A 20,636-nucleotide genomic window follows, 5' to 3' on the forward strand; every position below is an offset into this window, starting at 1 on the left:
TGCAGAAGAAAGGGAGGAGCGACAGAAGACAAAAAAGTGGACAAAAAGAAGAGAGAGTAGACGGCTGCTGGCCATGGCTTTGGCTTGTCTTGGTCTAGGTTGCGTCTCTGTACAATCCAAAGGTACTCTTACTGTATTCCTTAAAGCTTGTTTAGCTCCTGTTATGAATTATATGGTAGCACTTCACAGCTAAGTATTAATGAGGTAAATATCAAGATAATAGTTAATTAAGAGAGAGTGTAACTGTTTGAATATAACAAGGTTATAAGGCTCAAGTATTATTAAATTAAGTCATTATTTCAATAATAAAATATTTTAAGGTAATATCATGTACTTGTCAAAGTAATAGATTAGTATGAGCAATGAGTATATCTAGGTAATCGTAGGTCAAACCCACCAGTAGCTAAGTAAAAAACACACGTTTGTTTCTGTGTAATAACCATGAAACAGAGCTGTGAAATGCCTACCTTTCTACTTTCTACTTCATGCTACAGAGGATTCATCTACTCCCAACTTTGATAATCAGTCCGACAATTAGCATTCTTTTAAACCAGAAACAACAATTATTTATTTGCTACAACCTCTCAGATGTTAAATTAGTGAGTAGCTGTTAAATTTAAATAAGGGGCAACATTTGAAACAATGTGAAACATACTGCTGATAAAAATATTAATATATATTTAGATATATATTTAGATATATAGATTTTATTAATGCTGATGATTAAAAAAGGTGCCGTATGGTGGTGGCATAGTAGGTACAACAGTGCATATTTTTTCCTCTGCATAATTGGGCCAATGTTTCTTATATAACAGCTGTCTACTATGACAAGATTCTGCAGCTACTGCCATAGGGAGTGTGCTGGCTGACCCAGATACACCCTAATACATTTTCTACTAATGACTTACATTCATTCACATCTGGACCAGAGAGATAGAGAGGGATACAAAATAATATAGATGTACCAGAAAGACACAGCAATTGTAGTTGAAGATGAATAAAAATATTTGTAACACCTAGTGACTCACTGATGACAGTCAATCTTACCATATCACCTCTTAATAATATCAGTTAGCATTTATGTTGCTGTTGTTTTTTTCTTAAACTTTTTGTTATGCTAAAAAGAGTATTTTCATACTAATATTCCCAGTGTAACCATATATTGTTGATGTAAATCTAAAAATTATAATTTTATTAGATATTTAATTTTTTCAAACAAAACCCAAACTGAACGAGAGTTCATACACAACATAGCTATAAACATTTACATTGCTGTCGTCTAATCTTTGTACTACTAAGTGCTCAAGCCCTGTGAAGTGCTGCCCTACTCTCTTTCTGCTGTGCATTTGTTTATTAGATATCATCATCTTCACTGTATCACCCCCACCCACTCCAGTCTCTGTGCTGTTGGCATGGAAGTTCTGATGATGACACTGCCAGTTGCTGACAATGCACCTACAGGTTTCAGGAGGGAAACAGAAATGGACACATACAGTGGGAAGGAGAGGGATGATGGATAAAAGACAGAAAGAGAGCGATACAGACAGAGTGTGCCTTAGTGTGTTGGCAGGTTCTGGATATTAAGGTACTGCAACTAGCTCTATCTTCATTATAGTACAAAGTACAAAGAGGCCCAGGACAAGAATGGGCAGGAGTAAAACAAGGCAGATAAGAGAATCAGGTAAAGAAGCTTTTGATTTAGTTATATGCTGTTGATTTTGTCACAATGTGCCTGTACATTGTCATGCTGAAAGACTGTGCAGATGATGGTGAGCAGTAAGTTTAAAAATGTGTGCAAACAGACTCCCCCAAAAATGACTTGGATGGTTTAGAAGTGGAGCTTCTTTCTCTTTGAGTTTCAGTCTTAAGGTGAATCCAGCAGCCACTAACGGTCAGGACTTCACACGCACACACAGACACATACTGCTTTGCTTGTTGGTGTGAGGACCACTCCTGAAAAAAACAAATAAACCCACAGTTTGTTCAGATCCTGAGAGGATGGGAGGAAGAAGAGAGGCTTCTGTCTGTATAGATGACTTTTGTTATCTATTACAAGTGAGCTCAGTCTGTGCTTTTTGCTCTTTTGCTACTGTTTTGCTATTTGTAGAGTGAGTTTGCTGTAGGGAGGAAAACAATGACAAACTGTGAGTTTTCAGCCAAGGTTGTCGTGGGTGGTGTTTGGACCAAGCTCTAGCAGGGACTGGATCCCTGAGACTCGTCATTTCGAGCGCGAAATCTAAATGGACAATTCAAGGACTGGTTTCTATAAAACCAGAAAAAAAAGAAAGAGGGAGTACACTTCTAACATACTTGGTGTGTCTCTACATGCACCAGAGAGATTGACAAATGACAAAAAACAGTATGTTTTATTAGTATATTTGAACTTTGCTGGTGTCTTGTGCTTTTTGCAGATATTTATTTTTTTACTTTATAGATGATGCTTTTTGCTATGTCACTTGGATGTTTGCGCTGCACTGTACAGAACTGATTTTGAAAGGGAAAGGTTTCTCTGAGCTCATTCTAAATTACCCTTTTAAAACACCTATCAGTATGACTGGATTTGAAAACCTGTGCACAAAGACACTGAGTGGTTGTTTTTGTTAAGTATGCCAATTTTTGAGTCAAGATATTTACTTTTTTAATATGGCACCATATTGTGGTAAAAGAAAAATCAAACAACAACAACAAAACAATGAAACCTTTTAATTATATATTGATGTATTGTAAATGCAGATAATGTACCATTTAATGTTGTTGTTGTTGTTTTTGTTCGGCCACTTATGAAGTCGCAAGCAGAAACGATGGGCTTTGATTCAACATGATGTAGCTTAACTAAAAAAGTAAATCTTTGTGCAGGCTTTCTCATTCAACTTCATTTTGAAAACTATAATCATTTAAAAAATATTTAAATACATTTTTAGCCAGTTCATTTTACTTTTTTGAGGAAAAACATCAACTACAAATTAGTATTCAAAGCAGATTATTTTTACACATCTTAAACATGTCATAGGGAGATGTTAAAGTAATAAAATCATATTCAATCTTTTGAGTGATTTTTTTTGATGGCATATAAAATAAAACAGCAGTGTAGATGCTGTTATGCAATACAATTTTATGATTATGATAAACACAGACCTTCATAGTAGCAGTAAGAGATCAAGCAAGCAACGAAAACTGAGTACAAAATAGGAAGAGATGGAAGAGACAAAAACGTAAGATCAGGGAAACAAGTGGGCTGGCAGGGAGTAAAGCCACAGGAACAAATCCACTAATTTAACTGTGTCACAGCAACTAGGTCAACACCTTCTCCGGTTTTCTAAGAAACACCTTTATTATAGCGAGGTTCCAGTATTCTACTCTTCCGCTTCGGTTCTCTTTGTTTCACTCAGTTGTTGTTAGTTACCACTCACGTCCACGAATAATAAAGACTTTAATGCAGATTTTGCAGAGTCTGTCAGTTTAATGAACAAAACTAACACAAAAATCTCCTAGATTTACTTTAACCAGCCCAGCATTTAAGCTTTTGCAGAAAGAAAGACTAATGCCCAAAGTGCGAAACAATGTTATTTAAACTTTGTGTTAAAAGTAAAGTAGTAAACTCCTCTCGTTGTATTTCACAATCATTATCATCCCAAATGTTAAAGCCACAAGGTGTGAAACGCAAAACAGGTAAATAACTTTATCTGCGTGTGTCTTTAGATCAGAAAGCTGTGTAATTGTTTATTTAGTGTGAATAAGCTGTTCCTCCCTTGTAGTTTAAATCAGCCAAATGCTGCAGATGTGAGCTCACTGATTAAATGCAGGCGATGAAAGGTTGCCTGGCTACTGATGTACAGTGTGGCTCTCAAGGACACAATTGCATTTTGAATTCCGAGTTAAAAGAGGAGAAACAGAATTCATAATAAAAGCTAAAGGGGTTCTGAGAGCAGATAAGAGAGATGGATCATCACAGTCCTTGTCTCACCTGCTCTACTTGTCTGAATCAATCCTTTTAACTTTGGGAAAGGAAAGTTAGAGATTCTCAGTTGTACATCATTAACAAGTTTTTTTGTATTTTATGATAATAATAAATTGAGACATTAATGGCAATAAACAAAGAGGACTGTGTGAAATTTTCAGTGGTCTGCTGGGACATGCAGAGTTGTAGTGGAGAGGTGTGTTTAGCTGCCACCTGCTGATTTGTCATGGCATTGTCTTACAGATACAGAAAGACATAGGATTGTAATGTTCTTTGCAACAATATTTCTAAATATATTTTTGTGTATGGACTTCTATTTTTTTGTGTATTTTTATGTGTTTATGTGTAATGTCTCTAAAAAACATAAAAAAATGCCAAATAGGAAGAATAAGGGATTGGCTCTGGCCCATCATTCATTTTTGTTCCCAGGTCTGCTAGTTGGTCATATGATTATGGGAGAGGGTATGACTAAAGATACTGTATGTTCTTATGTTCCTTTCATTGGTTGAAATCACACAAGTTTTGTTAAGTTTTGTGCAAGGGCAAGACAAAATCAGCTTTACACACTCAAAAGAAGTCCACACACTGTAGCCTTAGATAAATGTACAGACATATATATGAAAAATAAATATGTCCAGATCAGTTGTCATCATAAAGAGTCATCACAGAGATTCCCTTTAAGAGCTTTTATCTCTCTTCTCTCTTGTCTTAGCGGTGTCAAACCTGGATATAGAGAGTAAGTTGTCAGTTCACTATCAGGCTCCATGGCACCAGCAACATAATGTGTTTCATCCTTGCACCCGACCACCATGTCTGGAGGAGCTGCACAGAAATGCTCAGTTCAGTCTCAGAGCTCTGCACAGAGGTGAGAGAGGCCGATCCACTCTGCACAGTTGCGTTATTATTTATAAAAACTGTACAGATTGTGAGTTTTGATGTGTGTGTTTGGGTCTCATAGACGAACAACAGCACCAGCGTTCTACAAGTCGGGAGAGAAACAGGGTGACCATCTCTATCTCAGTGGCGCCACCTATGCCGACCTTCCCATCACCACACACCATCCGCCGGCAACAGAGGAGTCGCCTAGCACGAGCGGTAAGAATAATGTATAAGTAGTAAAAATATGTTAGATTACACAAGCAACCAATCAGTGGGTAATTATCAAGAAATTGTTCATTTTAAATGCCATTAACTAATCAAACTTGACTACATCTAATGTTTGTATCAAGCAGTTCACACCAATGTGTACAAGTACATTTTAAAAATAGGGACCACTGGGACAAGTTTGGTAATATATGGTATGGAGTGATGAAGACATACTGACATAAAGTCACATCCAGAGAAGCATAAATTAGAAAATTCTTAAGTTGACTATTTATCATTTATCATTTATATTTTATAATTTATATATATTTTTTATTTTATTTTTTTTGTAATTATTGACTTCTTCCTATTAAATATGTGTAACAATAAAGTGACACAATACATCATTCTGATGTTGCCATGCAGCAAGAGAGAGCAGAGAGGGAGCGAGAGTTAGACTATCAACCCAGGAAGGTAAAACAGAAAAATATTTCTGTGTGTCTGTTAATGTCATATTGACACTGCTGTTAGATCTGTGTTATATTCATCTGTCTGTACAGTTACTGTTGTGTGTCTTCATGTAATATTGCACTATAGCACTACATTAAATTCCAGTGTTAGTATTTTTATTGTTTTTGTTTTGTACTGTTACCTGTTTACTATATACTGGTATACACAGAACATGTTGTGTTTAATTTTCAAACACTTAACTATTTCTTGCTTTCTAAAACTTCTAAAGGAAAGGACAGTGAAAGAAACAGAGATCCAGACCATACAGAGAAAAGTAAGAAAACTAACTAGTGAAACACTAGAACTGTATTTGTGTTTGCACACTCTACAATAATTGATTGGTGATTACTTGTCCTTGCTCCTGCAGGAAAGACCAGGGAGAGAAGCAGATATTCAGAACATCCAAAGAAAGGTAAGAAAGATGCTTGAATGAGGAGTATTCGGCAGCTAAATAGCTGCCAAATACTGTAACTATTTTGTCTTCGTGCAGTTATTAGAATACAGGCAAGTTTCAACAATCGAGTATTAACACGAGTTAAGATATTTCAGGTTACAAAGCAAAAAATTTGACAATGTGTGTTTATTGTAGTGGAGATATATCATACTAGACTGGAAATAATACAATTTTAATTGTCTGTCGCATTCATCCCCCACATTTTGAGTTGACTTTAATCTTTTTATTTAGAATTATTTAATCTTGTTGATTTCTCATGAAATGTCATCTGTTACTTTGTTTTTCATTTGCTGTATTTTTGTTAATAGTTTGAGTGCTTTTACTCACTTCACACTATTGAAGGTTGCATCTTCATTCCATGGAACAGAAAGGTATTATGCATTCCTGTTGTTTTAACCTTCTGTTTATCCTCTCATACCATATATTATTGTTGTTCTGTATTTATGAAATAGCTTCAGTCTGCACTACCTGACATCATCTTTTTAGTCTGTCCAACTCAGTAATGTTTAAAAACTTTAAGAAGTGTCAGCACCTACCACATGTATAATGTTGCTGCCCGCTGTTTGTTTCCTCCAGGCTACCTCGACAGGGGAAAGCGAAGGTGGTGAGGTCTTGGTAGGCCACAGAGCCAAGGTCTCAGCACCCAGTGCCTCCTCGACCCAGGATAAACAGACAACGTGGTCTAAGGAAAACCTTCCCCCATCAGATCCGAAGACAACTGGTGATTCTCATGCCATCTCCTCCTGCATCATCCCCATTAATGTCACAGGTAAGTTAAAGAAGAAAAGAGCAAAGTTAGATTTAGCGAGAATCAAAACTAGGAACAATGTTATTGTGTGTCAGCTGTGCAAACAGGAATCCAACCCAGACTACCTGCTTGAAAAGCAGAAACCCTTCCCTCTAGGCCATATGGGAATGAGCAGCAAGATTATATTATTAATAATGAAAAGATAATTAAAAAATAAGCAAGAATTTCCACTATACTAGACAATGAACTTTAGTGTAATTTATTATAACAAACTAGTTTTTCATGTGGCTTATGGAATCTGTCCTGTTACTGCAGGAGTTGGCTTTGACAGAGAAGCAAGTGCTCGTTGCTCTCTAGTTCATTCTCAGTCAGTTCTGCAGAGAAGAAGGAAGCTGAGGAGGAGGAAGACTATCACGGGAATACCCAAACGAGTACATCAGGACATGGGTATGTTATAGAACAAAGGCCATCATTTCCTGTACGGAACTTAATTTTTAAAGCTATGAGGTTTTGCTATTGTCTACCATTTTGCCAATTTTTCATATAAAAAAAAGAGCTAAATGAGCACTGATAGCATACTAGATAAAAATACTAGGCAGTCTATTAACACCGCTAGCCAAACTATATACATACTACATATATTACTTCCTGGTTAAAATACTATATGACTGCTGTTTCAAAATGCTATGGAAATTTGCAATTTCCATACTTATTACATAGATTATATGGTTTTATTAAAATGGCTAAGCTAAAAAATGATTAGAGCCAATCCTCATGAGGCAGGGAGAGCCTAATCTCAATAAAGCCAGTGTGTAAAATATTCTCATTACCTGTGGGACTAAAGACCAAAACTACAAAAATAAAATTATATAGTAAAAACTGTACATGACATTTCAGACACTCAACATGCTTTGTCTCTTTATATTCAGATTCAGATGAATCACCTGTAGCAAGAGAGCGCACAGTGATTGTCCATGCCAACCCGCACCAACTCTCTCTCTGTCAAGAAGATCTCTCAATTAGTGGACGTCTTCATCATACTCGTGACTCTGGCTGCCAGACAGATGATTTCCTTATAGCATGTATGTTTATTAACATGGAATATAGTATATTTGGTTATTTACAATTATTGCCTTTAGTCTTTCAGGCTCCCATATTTTTGCTATAGACTGGTGTTTGCTTAGGCCATTCCTGCTTTAAGTGAAATGACAAAATGTTTAACTTTGCAGTTATTTCTGTAAAGATAAAAGATATATCCCTTATCAAAAGAAGCCATTAGTAATTGGTAAAGGACCACAGACTGACAATATTATCAAACTACTTTCATCCTCAAAACAGATCCTTCAAGCTGAATGTCAAATTAATTTGTTGTAATCTGGTATATTCCATATAATTGAAATCTATATGAATTGTTCTCTATGTTTCCTCCTCCTCCTCCTTTCATTCTTCAGGTACAGCTGCTCCCTCCAGAAGGCGCATCAGAGCTCAACGTGGCCATCAGGGAATCCCTGCCTCGCTGTCCCATTCAACAGGGAACATTTCTTCCCTAGGCGACCAATCAGACTCCACATACACCATTGTTGCTGCCCACGGTGGACGACTGCGCTCTCGTAGCCTTCCACGAGAGGGTGGACGTCTGATGGACAGTGATGAGGATGATGATGAGAATTATGATGATGATGATGATGAAGAAGATGAGGAGTTGTCACCTTATGAAGCAGAAGACTTTATTCCACCTGGTCCTAGTCCAAGAATGAAGATGATGATGATGAAGGATGAAGAAGAGAGTACAGATGACCAGGCAGCTCCTGAAAACCTGCAACTTGGAAGCTTAAAAAGGTTGCAACGATCTGGGGAAAGAGACAGAGGGGGTGGAGGAGGCGGTAGCCCAGAGCATAGCTGGATGGAGAGGGGCCGTTCTCGTTTGCCCCGCAAGGCTGACATGGGCAGCTGTGAGATCTCATCCAGTTCAGACACTTTCAGCAGCCCTATTCACTCTGTGTCTACAGCAGTCCTAGGCAGCCATGTGGACCACAAGGAGGACCACCAATCGTCGAGCGGAAACTGGAGTGGCTCCAGCTCCACCTGCCCCTCTCAGACATCTGAAACTATCCCTCCACCCTCTTCTCCACCACTGACAGGCTCATCCCACTGCGACTCAGAGCTATCACTTAACACTGTGCCCAATGCCATTGATGAGGGATTCTCCCTAGATCCCTCATACCATTCTGACCTCAGACCCCAGGGCCAAGGCCACAGGTCTAGTTCATTCACATCTTCGGCCACAGACCAGCTGGACGATGCTGGGGTCAGTACAGCCAGTGAAGGGGAGTGGGCATACCCTCCAGACCAAGACCAGACTGATCCAGACCAAGACCCTGACCAGCCTCAAAATCTGAGCCAGAGTCATGGGTTAGTGCAGGAGTACAGCTCCAAACAATGTTTAGAAGATCAAATCTGTTTCAGTGACAGCAAAACTAGTAACAACGAAAAAGAGCCTGGTTCCCATTATCCATCTGATTCAGATGGTTTCTACCCTTCTTCTGAGCATTTTGGGGCACGTAACCCTAGTTGCAGAGAATACATTTATAGCTATGCAGACCCAGTACCTGACTGTAGTCAATCCAACACTGTGGCACCACAAGTATCTAATGGAGGTTACCCTCAGCCTTCAGGTCACTTTAAAGCAGGCACTATGACACTGGGGAGGACCTGCCGCTCGCTGAGAAAACCAAAAGTCAAACCTCCACCACCCAAACGGACCTCTTCACTGAAGGAGACCAGTAGTAGTGTTGATGTTGGGACAGATACACAAGCAGATCAGGATCAACCAAAGATGGTTAGTGAACAAGACCTTACTTTGTCTTCCACAGATATGAAGCTGGAACTGGAGCTAGAGCTTGGAGGTGCTCCAGAACCATTACAGACATCTTGTTTAGTGGCAGAGCCTTTGGGAACTTGGGGAATTGGACTAGGTGAAACTGTGGACATAGTAGAGCCAGTGTCTTTCACCTCTGCAGATACACACTCATTTAAGGATGAAGGTGCTGTGCAATCCGACTATGCAGACCTGTGGCTTCACAACACTGAGCTGAAGTCTAACAATGGCGAGTACACAACTATGTCCAACTCAAGTACAGCCACAGGCACTACTGTAATGGAGTGTATGAAGTCACCAGACAGCTCTTCCTCCTCCACAGAAACAAAAACCCAGGCTCATGCCCAGGCTTTAGACACCAGGGCAACCAGTCCACCTCTCCCACCTGAAGAGTTCAAACTTGCATCACCTGAAAAGCTGGCTGGCCTGGCCTCACCATCAAGTGGCTATTCCAGTCAATCAGAGACTCCAACATCAACCTTGCCCTCATCATCAGCAGCATTCTTTCCAGGACCTCTGTCTCCCTCAACTGGCAAAAGAAAGCCCAAAGTGCCAGAGAGGAAGTCTTCTCTCTCTTCCTTGCAGCACTTCCCCAGAGAAGGACCTTTGATTTCTTCTGGCTATAAGAGAGACCCAGACTTCCCACCACCACCTTCTCAACTTGATCTTAACATTCTTCATGGTGGGTATGTCAAACACACGCTATCCCACCGAACACACCATATGCACACACTCCACCATAGCAAGCACAGAGTTGCAAATGTGTGTGCCATTGGAACAAAGTTGTTGGTCCCTGAGCCATCAAATACTACGCTGCCGCCAAGTTCAAACTTAGCTTCAACAATTCCCAGCTCGAATCTACTGACGATAACTCCATCTGCTCTTCGCTCAGTGCAGCTCCATTCTGTTAGCCAGTCTACAGACAGTGCTACTTCTACTGACCAGGAAAAAGCAAGTGGATCAGAGATTGCTACAAGACCCAAATGTCCATCTAGTGCTTCTACCCTGGCTCCGCCACCAATAAATACTAGGCCTCTCCCTCCTCGCAGACCACCTCCTAGACCCCCAGCTCATGACCACATTTCCTCCCCTGAACACTTACAACCACCTCCACCAGGTCGCCACCCTGATGGGCCGCCATCATATGAAAGTCTGCTACTTAGACAAGACCGCTATGGGCCTGGAACCTTTTGGGCTATGACAGCCTTCAGAACACGAATGGACCCATCATCAGACCTCTCAGAGGACAGCTCACCCTTGCATCGGCCTGTGCCACGTGCTCCACACCCTTCACCTGTGGATTTACACACACATATCCACTCACATGCGGAATTTAGAGGGCTCACACACTCAGCTCATGCACACCCTGAGTTTAGAGTCTTGGGAGAGCGCTCATTCTCCCAGGATGATGATGAAGATGAAGAAGATGATGAGGAAGAGGAAGAACACGAGAAAGATCTGCCGAGGACTGCATGTTCCAGAGGAAGTATGCGATCGGACCACCCTCCTCCCCCAGCATATGAGTTTGCTGGGATATCCCACTCAGACTCAGGGCCCTGGGCTAGTCCAGTCAAAGTGCCTGGTACAACAATGGAGACATCGCATCCTTACCTAATCAGCGATGCAAGGAAAAGAGGACAAGAAGAGCAGGAAGAAGAGGAGGAAATGACATCAGGTGCTACCAGAAGTGCCCATCAGCAACAACCACAGGAGAGCAAAGATGACTCGACCACTCCTGACACAGAGGATTACTTCAGTAAAGGTAAAAGTTTTTCGATTAAATTCAGGTAAAATTACACAGTGCACTTCTATTTACATAGTAAGTATGAAGCTTCAATAGTTTATTAATCATGAAGTAATCTTTAACTATAAACACTAGTAACATAGTAAGGTTTTAGCAACTGTATAGTTATTTCACTGACTGTTTACTAAATGACCAGACAACCAGATGACATGTGATAGGGATCTTGTGTGCTGCAGATTCAACACCCAGTGATAATTCACTATCCCCTATGATGGATGACACCAAAGTAGACGATGACATTGCCATCACGTCACCCAACAAGACCCGCACAACTGAGGATCTGTTTGCAATGATACACAGGTGCTGTGAATTTTAAATTTTTAGTCAATCGGTTTGATTCTGTCTATTTACTCAACGTAGCCCCAACTTGTTCCTCTCATATATTACATATGTTCGGGTAATAGGGCTGACCCAAAAAAACATTGTTTCACCCAAATTCTGAAGGTATTTCCCAAATCCTCACAGACTCTTCTAACTCTTCAGATTATTTGTCAGGTTTTAGTGGTGATCCAGCTAACTCAAACCTTTTGTTTGTTTGTTTGTTTATTTATGTGCTTGTTGTTGTGTTTATCCAATTGTTGTGTTTAATCCATTGCATGAATCACAATTATGACTTACTGTGTGTTCTCATTCAGATCCAAAAGAAAGGTCCTGGGCCGTAAAGATTCAGGAGACTTAAACGCGAAGTCTCGTCTTTGTCCTACAGTACCAGTGACCCCCGGTAATGTATCCACCGTCATTATTCCACCAGCCCCTCCTCTCAACATTCCAGCCACCTTAGCCACTGCTGCTGGATCACAACGAGCCCCTGTGCCAATCTACCGCAGCGCCAAGAAATCTACCACGTCCAACGAGGAGTTCAAACTCCTGTTGCTAAAGAAAGGTAGCAGATCTGATTCCAGCTACCGGATGTCAGCTACAGAGATTCTGAAGAGCCCTATCACCCCTAAAATCCCAGGGGAGTCTCCTCCAGAAGGGCCACTTAGACAGGCCGAGGAGCCACTGTCTGCACTCCAAGAGGTCCCCATTTCTGGCCTGGACCCAATCCAGATACCAGGTCTTTTTCCCAGGGCCAATTCAGAGAGTTTCACCCCCAAGACCTTGCCTACGTCAGCTGCATCTCGTCAGGGACGTTCTCGGATCCCCCCGGTAGCCAACAGCAGTCGCTACAGTACACGCAGTCGCCTCTACACGGCCCCCATGCAAGCCATTTCTGAAGGGGAGACAGAAAATTCAGACGGGAGCCCCCATGATGACAGATCCTCCTAAGAAAAAAAAAAACACCTGATGAGATTTGTCCTTTATTCTTAGCTGTGTCCTACATTTTCAATGGTACCTTACACTTTTCTAATCTTGGATAGGTGTGTCATCAGGACCAGCAGTGTAATTTCTTCTTCTACAATGCACCTAGTTTTGGATATACTATTCTAAGGAAGGGTGTCGAGTGTTGTGAGATAATAAAAAGATGTTTATGAGAACTTCAGGATATAGATAGTGTATTATCAAAATAATAATTCCCTCATAGTTAAAAGTGCAAGACTTGAGACCTATTTTGATTGAACTGTCTTTTTGAAATATATATATATATATATAAAAAACAGTTCCAAATATTTGGTAAATTATGATAAGAAAGTGGAGTACGGACAACGTGCGTGTGCATGAACAAGCACATGTTACATCCACTGATATTTCTACTTCTTGTATTTTGAATGGTTGCGTGTGTGTCACTGAGGAACTGATTTCTTATTAAAATTTAAAATTCTTATAAAATTTAATATTCTTTGAACTTTTGGTGCCCAAAGCAGCGGCCAGAATTCCCAGAGTACATACTTAATATTCCTGCCAACAAGCAAGGGTTGTCTCATTGTAGAATCTACTAATAACATCTCAACACAGCGCCAACTATCTATTATATTTCCATCAGCAGGCCTGGCATAGAGAGTATATCACACAGAGCCAATCATATATTTCTTCACATAAATTATATCCAAAAAGAAACCATGATGCATGTATTTTTGTAAACCTGCGCCTCAGAACATGGTGATAAAATCTTTCCATGCTGCATGACCCTATATGGAAACATCCCCTGGATCCTCGTTTCTTTCAACATTTTTGTGGTTCCTTTGTACTATAGGAATAATTAATCTTTCACTGTGAATGGTTTTAGTGACATTTGTACCACATTGCCAGTGATCTAGATTGATATGTCCTGGATTTGATGGCCTAAAAAGAAGGAGAAAGGGCTTGTGTCTAGATGGGGCCCATTTGTCTAAGATACTGGCTAATATTGGACAATCGCACAGTGGCCTTTCTCTACCAGAGGTGGTTGTAGGCAGAGCATCTATAAATCTCTGCACATAAAGTACATGGACCTGCTCCATGTTGCACCAGAATTTTATGACATAGGTATGTAAACCTAACCTTAAAATCTGGTATGTTTTGGACTGATTAAAGCTTTTCAGCTGCTGACCAGTCTTGCTGTGCTGACTTCAAGTAGAAGAGGAGCATTTCAAAGCAGTTTGAAGGATGCCATTAAATGCAGACTATGAAAATGCTTGAGAAGGTCCTAAATTGGTCTGAATAAGTGTTAATTTGAAGAGCTTTCCAAGAACCAACCTTAGTTTCGCACTTCATTATTCTTCAAGAATATTCCTTGGAAAAAATATATATTATAATGAAATTGCATATGTATATTTATACTGAATATAAAAGTCATATCTATATTAAACAACAAGCATAAAATTTATAGGTAATCAACCTGAGTGTAGCAAAGAAGAGCAGGTCTTACTGACAACATTACACACAACTCTTAACACTGTTCTTCTCTTCTTGTTGCCTCTCCTTCTTTTGCACTGACCCAGTAGCATTAGACAGGTGAAAGCTCAACCCAGTGGCCGATGTACACCATTTTGTCTTACCCTCCAAACTTCATACCACAAAATTCGAAAGAGAGGAGACAAGAAGAGTAAAGGACTACATACTGCAAATAGTCAGCAATACATCCACTGCATTGCTGCAGCCTTTTCTAACACCGGGGTTAGGAGTATGCTGTAAAACCTTTCACATCCTTCCAATAAATGTTCTGCATGTAAAGTAACCAGTGTGTTACAGAGGCAACCATCATCAGCCCACCACAGCAAACACAACATATTTCTTGCATTCAGAGATCATACTTTAACAGAAACCATTCACTGTATTCTGTGAATACCTCAACAAGCATATTACTGTTTTATTGTAAATGCTATAGATCGACAGATAGGGAGACAGGTAGACAAAATTGCAAGAAAAGGTAACACTGCTGTTAATGACTAATTGGTCATTAAATGTGACCTGATCTTTACCAAAGTATCAAAAATCAACAAACACTATATTTTTAAGCTGATAAAACACAGTCGTAAGTTTTATTGTCTTTACTGAACACACCCATTTAATATGCAGCATCCCTTGATGTGAGCCATATCTTGCAAAAAAGAGATCTTACTAGAATTGTTGATTTGCACATAATTGGAAAGGGTTACAGGGTAAAGTTTAGAGTTTAGATATTCATCAGTCCACATTTAGACATACTGTCTATAAATAGAGATTGAAAGATAATACTGGTACTGTGACTATGCTCAATAAAAGTGGGCACCCAGCAAAGATAATTCCAAAAGAATCAACGTAGAATTCTCAATTAGGTGAAAAAGAGGGGGGATGTCTGCAAGATGAAGGTCAGAATGAAGTAGGTTATGCAGCTAAATGGATAGCTTCGATGACACAAAATCCAACTTTTGGAGTGGACAAGTCCAAGCCAATAGAACCCAACAGAGAAGCTATGGAATGACCTAAAGATCCACACCAGCCATCTAGAATCTAAGAATCAGGGTTTATAAGCAGGAGCAGGCACTGAGCAGGAGTAGGCAGATTTTGGACTGAATGCAATGGTAGCGACTGGTTAGTGTAGTGGTAACATCACCGCCTCCCAAGTGGGAGACTGGGGTTCAAATCCCAGCCTACAACCAGTAGGGGTCCTTAGGCAAGACCTCCTCACGCTTACCCTGCCTACCCTTGTACCCTACTTGTAAGTCGCTTTAGATAAAAGTGTCTGCTAAATGTAAACGCAGAGTATCTTTTTTGAAAGGAAGGGGCCCCTGTGTCTCGCTCCAATTGCACTATGGCACCAATTAGACCACAAGCCTGATGCATGCCAAGGCCAGACCCAGGGTGCTTTTTCCTTCAAAAATCGTCCGATGAGTTGTTGGTCTGGTTACAGTACCAACAGTAAGGCTACATTTTAAGTTACATGCAGCTTTTTTCCTTTTCTTATAGTGTATTGGAGCAATTTTGAATTGGCCGAAGCTGCCTGGTTTGGCTTGGAGCAGGGGAGAGGACCAGGTGAACAGGTCCATGAGCTAAGAGAATTAATTCTTTGCGCTCCACTCTGCTCACATTCTCTGTAAAGATTATTTGCTGAGCTAAAGCAGTTGTCAAAAACCCCTCCAGGATGTTATGCAGGTCTAATCCATAGGTACAGGAAGCACTTGCTTGGGAATATTGCTGCCAAATGTGGTTCAACTATTTATTAAAACACTGTTGCCACTGCATTTTCAACCATCTAAACATTCTAGACTAGCACCTGTTGGTGACAGCCAGCTACAGCAGCTCCTATGTGTGTGTTTGTGTAAGTTTTATTATCATTTGGGCTGGACCCAAATATAAATATACCCAGATATTTGCTCGTTGGATAGGTGTTTTTTTTTTTTTTTTAACAAAATGTGACATATCTGTAACTGTAACATTAAAATGTGGAAATATTTAGTCTATTTCTAAGTTTCGGAGCCTCTCACTCTCACTCTTCACAGTGACTGTGAAAACACTAAACAGAGAATGTGGACAACCTAATCTTCCTTCTAGCTATGTGATTGTAATATTTGAAATGCACCTGAAAACCTAAAATCCATGAGGAGCTGTAGTGGTGTGGAGCTGGACAGAAGCATTTGAAAAACCAGCCACAATCTCTCCCCAATAAAATTAGGTTAGAATTACTGTGTTTGCTGATATTTGTGACTTTAGTAAAGATCAGAGCACATTTTATTTCATTAACAATTAATACTGAAAAGCAGGAAATTGCAAACAGTGCCAATACCTTTTCTTGCAGAAGATAGATAGATAGATAGATAGATAGATAGATAGATAGATAGATAGATAGATAGATAGATAGTTGTCACAATTGTTTGAAACTCAGCGAATCTGAATTGCAGAACTGACACTGTGTAAGATGGAGAGTACAAAGCTGTGAACTGATTATTAGAATTTTACATTCATCAAACCCATATTGCAGAAGCGCACTTGTTTTTATCCATTGTTTTATTTGTTGTGTTTTCTATCGCATGCAATAACTTAAAAAAATAGAGAAGAAAAGGACACCACCATAATCATTATTTTTATCTGAGGGATGTCTCCATACCACAAGAAAAGAATTTGTATTTTCCATTAAAATGTCAAGTTCAATAGTGTGTTCCATAGATGTACAAACTGTTTGGCTAATTCTGTTCTGTATAGTTGTGACCACAAACAGGGGTTTATCTTGTACTGTATATCTACTCACTGGACAATCATCATATAAGAGAGTGTAAAGACAATAATATAGAATCTTCAGAGAGTTCGGGTGGGAGAGTCTGAACACCTCTGGTCCTCGATCCTAGTCTTGCTGGAGCTGTGGAGGTTTGGGAGTGACAGAAATATTTTTCCAGGAGAAACTGATGATTCAGTTTGAAGTGCATATCTGGACAAGCCGGTTGGGATAAAGCATATGCTACAAATAAAATAAAATGAGACGGAAAAAAATCCATTAACAAAAAAGACTAGTTTGATCTGATCAGAAAGACATTGTCTTCACTTGTGACTCATAACATACTTTTGTGATCCCTATCAAACGCTATTATGGAATAAGTCTTCTTAACAGTTAATACAATATAATTTGAAAAATTAAATGCGATTCTGCAAAATACCATTTAAAATTTTAAAAACAAAAACGTTTAGTGTAATTTTCCTTACTGTACCTGGGAAATATGCTATAAATGTTTATTTGTAAAAGCAGTGGATCGATAACTGACTGACACAGTTTGATTAGAAAGACAAGCTCTGATGTTGCAGTGCAGACCTAAGTTTAGCTCTCATTTAGCTCACTCAAACATCAGTCCTCAACTTGGGAATATAACAACGCGAAAATGTATTAACTTTACTGATTTTTTTTCCCACCCAACTTGTTTTCCAATGTCTGCACGCAGTTTTCCTTAAAGGAAAGTCTGACAACAGCTACTTGATAATTTCTTTCAAAGGTGTACAGTATGGAAGAACACTAAACAGACTTTAAAATAAGTGACTGAGAACAGAAAAAATATATAGATGCTGAAGACAAATTGTAACTATTTAAAAGAAGCTCCATGTTTAAAATTAGCTAGGACTTAACAGATTTGAATCACTTTTGTATTTTTGTATAAATCTGTAAATACGTTTTTAAAGAAACAAATCTTGCAAATTCTTTCTTTTGTAAAATAAATCAATAAAAGATTAAAAACAAAAACTTTTTTTTTAAAGTTTACATGATTATTTCCAAGCCTTTGTACATTTTGGAGCTGTGCAACACCTTCAGTCTTGTATTTATTTTTGGGGGTAACAACATTGTGAAAATTCCATTATTCAATATTGAATTCATTTTAACAGCTCATCAGGCTGCTTAGTAACTGTGCATAGAAGAAAAGCCAATAAATGTGATTGCATTGAAATTGAAGGCCTTTTGTGTGACGCTTCATTTCCACCCCAACAGAACTAAATGCACCACGAGAATCCATCCACTAGATGGCAGTGGCTTATTGTCTTTTTTCAGTCAGCCACATAATGTCAGATGAAGTCAGATGCTGTCTCCAAGTAGTTTCAACATCCAGAAATTGTTGTACCCCATGATCCATTCATTTGATTCAGTCTAAAGAAGGCAGTAGGCTTGATTCAAGTCATACTAGGAACTTAGATTTGACATAGACTTAACTGTCTGTATTGTAACTTAATCTAGATGCATCAAGCAAAGAAAAAAAAAATCTAAGAAGATTGATGAAACTACTAAAACTGAGTTAAGAACTGTACTCTGGAAGAAGGTCATGTGGTCTGATGAGTCCAGATTTACCCTAATACAGAGTGATGGGCGCATCAGGGTAAAAAGAGAGGCGGGTGAAGTGATGCACCCATCATGCCAATGTCTACTGTACAAGCCTGTGGGGGCAGTGCTATGATCTGGGGTTTCTGCAGTTGATCAGGTCTAGATTCAGCAATGTCATATGCCTAAAGAATGAGGTCAGCTGACTACCTGAATATAGTGAGTATATGTTTCACACGTGGATTGGCCACTACAGAGTCCAGACCTAAACCCCATTAAGAATCTTTCAGACATGCAGGCCGGTCCGAGTCTCCCATTATAAAATTAATGCAACTCTGAATAGCAATACACTTTGTGACATTACAGAAGCTTATCTAAACAAAGCCATAGTGAATGTGTAATGTAATAGTTTTTTTTCCAGGAACGTGACTCTGCCATTCTGCATTAGATTACTTTTTACTTTGTTTCCCTGAATACATGAGGAGACTGTGTGATGACAGTAATGATTCACACTTCTAAGAATTACACCTCAAATGACTTCAAAGTACCAGCCTAATAGCAAAACGTTTTTGGCTTAAGTGTGTGCAATAATATACTTATCAAGTTGTGACACGCTGCCATACTTGTCATTCATTCAAAAAAAATCATGACATTGTATGCAGTAGTATCTATCATATATTTCAGTTATGTCCACCTTTTAACGTTATCTGTTTGAAAAATAGCTTATAGTATAGTTATTATACTGACAATGTCAGATAAGGTCCCCAAGGACCGTGTGAAATCCAGTTACTGAGTGGACCTTGAACTAATGTTAGCAAGCCAGCCACAAGCAGCGAGCAGAGTTTCAAGATAAAGTTGATTTAGTGGTCGCTATTTGTGAGTCAGACTTACTGTGGTAGAAGCTCAAAACATGAGGATGAGCCGCCATGACTGAGACGGCTCCTCTCTCTGCGTTTCTTCAACGTTGCACAAACACAACGTTGAAGGCTAACGCTAACGCTAACGCTAGCCAAACACCAGGTGTGACTTCCAAACGAATTCGTCTGATACTAATTGCACCAGCTAGTGCCAAGACTCAATAGCTCGTCACCATTAACGTCATAAACATCTAGAATTGATGAAATAATGTCATTATATTATATCGTTTGGACGAATCCACCTTGCACCATCTAGCACCTGGTCCTGATATTCTTCATTACAGCGTTTTATCCGTTGGTAACCGTTGTGACGATTTGTAGAGGGCGGAGCCAAATAACACCTGAGCACGTGGGCTAACGCCAGTTAATTGTTGTGACGTAGGTGGTAGGAGCACGCAAACTCAGCACTCAAGCAAATGAACATAAAAGTATGAGAAGTCCTACCTGCTCAGTACAAAAAGGTCTTATGAAGCCTATACTTCAATATTTAAAGATATTTATGTATAGCTAGCTACTTATTCCTTTATTGTCTATACTGAGTATTTTTGGTACATTAATTAGCCAATATTTTTCTAGTAATACTTTTGTACTTTTGCTTAGAAAAACTCTGAATACATATTATATAAGTTAATTAAGTACAATTTCAGTTACTTTTAACAAGAATATTACCTTGAAGCTATTCATGATGTATATACATAAACAGATGTGAGGTTAGAGCTTTCAACAGTGAGAACTAAGCTGTGATTGTAGCTTGTTTTACAACCAGCGAACAATGTAAACCATTAAAATCTGCAAACTGACCCATAGTGTGTGCTGCAGGAGAGGTACTGAACCTGGCAGGTCTTCTCTCTTCTGATTCTGAGCTGTCACGTGCATTAAATCAGACATGCATAAACGTTTGACCCCTAACCCCTTACGCTTGACACAAAGACAAGATACCAAAATAAAAAAAGACTTTTCTTTTGCATTTTGTATTACTTTCTTTTAACCTTTATACTTTTCTTAAAGGTTTGTCTCTCCTGTGCCACTGGCAATCCCAAAAAGGTCTCAAGAATAAAGTGGGGGTTTGCAAGGTGATTAAAAAAGGGCCAGCATGGTAGTAGCTACCATGTTGGCCTTAGCTGGGGTTTCAAACACTAGAATGGTGTAAAC

General features: G+C 39.3%; 2 protein-coding genes across 2 annotated transcripts in view; one reads left to right on the forward strand and one right to left on the reverse strand.

Annotated features, from left to right (window-relative positions):
• Positions 1-6,639, reverse strand: part of ace2 (angiotensin I converting enzyme 2) — a 44,540-nt gene extending 37,901 nt beyond the window's left edge. The window contains exon 1 of the mRNA XM_026377648.1: positions 6,542-6,639. The gene's annotated coding sequence lies outside the window, so the exon portion shown is untranslated. The remainder of the gene's footprint in view (positions 1-6,541) is intronic.
• The window catches only part of nhsb (Nance-Horan syndrome b (congenital cataracts and dental anomalies)), a 39,064-nt gene extending 26,360 nt beyond the window's left edge, over positions 1-12,704 (forward strand). Inside the window, exons 2-13 of the mRNA XM_026377645.1 lie at positions 4,671-4,823; positions 4,917-5,053; positions 5,468-5,515; positions 5,781-5,825; positions 5,919-5,963; positions 6,314-6,376; positions 6,582-6,774; positions 7,069-7,200; positions 7,683-7,835; positions 8,205-11,393; positions 11,612-11,735; positions 12,071-12,704. Of these exons, the coding sequence (XP_026233430.1) occupies positions 4,671-4,823; positions 4,917-5,053; positions 5,468-5,515; positions 5,781-5,825; positions 5,919-5,963; positions 6,314-6,376; positions 6,582-6,774; positions 7,069-7,200; positions 7,683-7,835; positions 8,205-11,393; positions 11,612-11,735; positions 12,071-12,704 (4,916 nt within the window). The remainder of the gene's footprint in view (positions 1-4,670; positions 4,824-4,916; positions 5,054-5,467; positions 5,516-5,780; positions 5,826-5,918; positions 5,964-6,313; positions 6,377-6,581; positions 6,775-7,068; positions 7,201-7,682; positions 7,836-8,204; positions 11,394-11,611; positions 11,736-12,070) is intronic.
• Positions 12,705-20,636: the final 7,932 nt, after the last annotated feature.

Source organism: Anabas testudineus, chromosome 3 (assembly GCF_900324465.2).
Source record: "Anabas testudineus chromosome 3, fAnaTes1.2, whole genome shotgun sequence".
NCBI classification, from domain to species: Eukaryota; Metazoa; Chordata; class Actinopteri; order Anabantiformes; family Anabantidae; genus Anabas; species Anabas testudineus.